Source organism: Haliaeetus leucocephalus, unplaced genomic scaffold (assembly GCF_000737465.1).
Source record: "Haliaeetus leucocephalus isolate CR32 unplaced genomic scaffold, Haliaeetus_leucocephalus-4.0 Scaffold802, whole genome shotgun sequence".
NCBI classification, from domain to species: domain Eukaryota; kingdom Metazoa; phylum Chordata; class Aves; order Accipitriformes; family Accipitridae; genus Haliaeetus; species Haliaeetus leucocephalus.
This window is the reverse complement of record NW_010973238.1, coordinates 967346-967914: the sequence shown is the minus strand read 5'-3', so window position 1 is coordinate 967914 and position 569 is coordinate 967346. Positions and strand designations below refer to the sequence as shown.

Below are 569 nucleotides of genomic sequence, written 5' to 3'. Positions count from 1 at the left end.
GGCCGGGCGGAGGCGCCGGGCGGAGGTCGCGGCCCGGCCCCCCCGGCGCTTACCTGAGCCTGAGGCCGCTTCCGCCGGTGCCCGGCTGCCAGGCCGCGATCCGCCACCTCCCCCCGCGGAGCCCTCCCGCATCCCACACGCCACCGCGGCCGAGCGCCTCCCTACCTTCCGCACGACTCTATGGTCTAGGCCGCTTCCCAGGAGAGCAACGAGGCGCGGCTCTTGGACGAGCGAGAGGAGGGATAGAGCGTCTCCCCCGCCCCACCCGCTTGCCTGAGTGGCGGCGAGGAGGGAGATGGCGCGGGCGGGGCGTCGCCATGGCGACCTCCCCTCAACCCCCGGAGGGGCCGCCGTCCCGGTGGAGATGGCGGGACTCGGCGTGGGAGCCGTGACGGCAGGCGTGGGTCCGGCCCTGGGCCGTCGGGAGGGGGAGCGGCTCAGCGGCGGGTGCTTTTCTCCCGGGCCTTCCCGTCGCCGGTTACTAACGGCCTCCCCCCCCCGGGGATGCCGGGGCCCAAGCAGCCGCTCCGCCGTTTCCTAAAACGCTTCCCACCGGCTGGCCCCTCGTT

General features: G+C 75.4%; 1 protein-coding gene across 2 annotated transcripts in view; it reads right to left on the bottom strand.

Annotated features, from left to right (window-relative positions):
• The window catches only part of LOC104840614 (septin-2), a 40404-nt gene extending 40205 nt beyond the window's left edge, over positions 1–199 (bottom strand). Inside the window, exon 1 of one of the 2 annotated variants that reach the window (XM_010581658.1) lies at positions 166–199. Coding sequence is in view for 1 of the 2 variants with exons in the window: in XM_010581657.1 (XP_010579959.1) it covers positions 54–132 (79 nt within the window). In the remaining variant the exon portion in view is untranslated. Of the gene's footprint in view, positions 1–53 lie in introns of both variants that reach the window. The other variant, XM_010581657.1, reaches the window with a different exon arrangement.
• Positions 200–569: the final 370 nt, after the last annotated feature.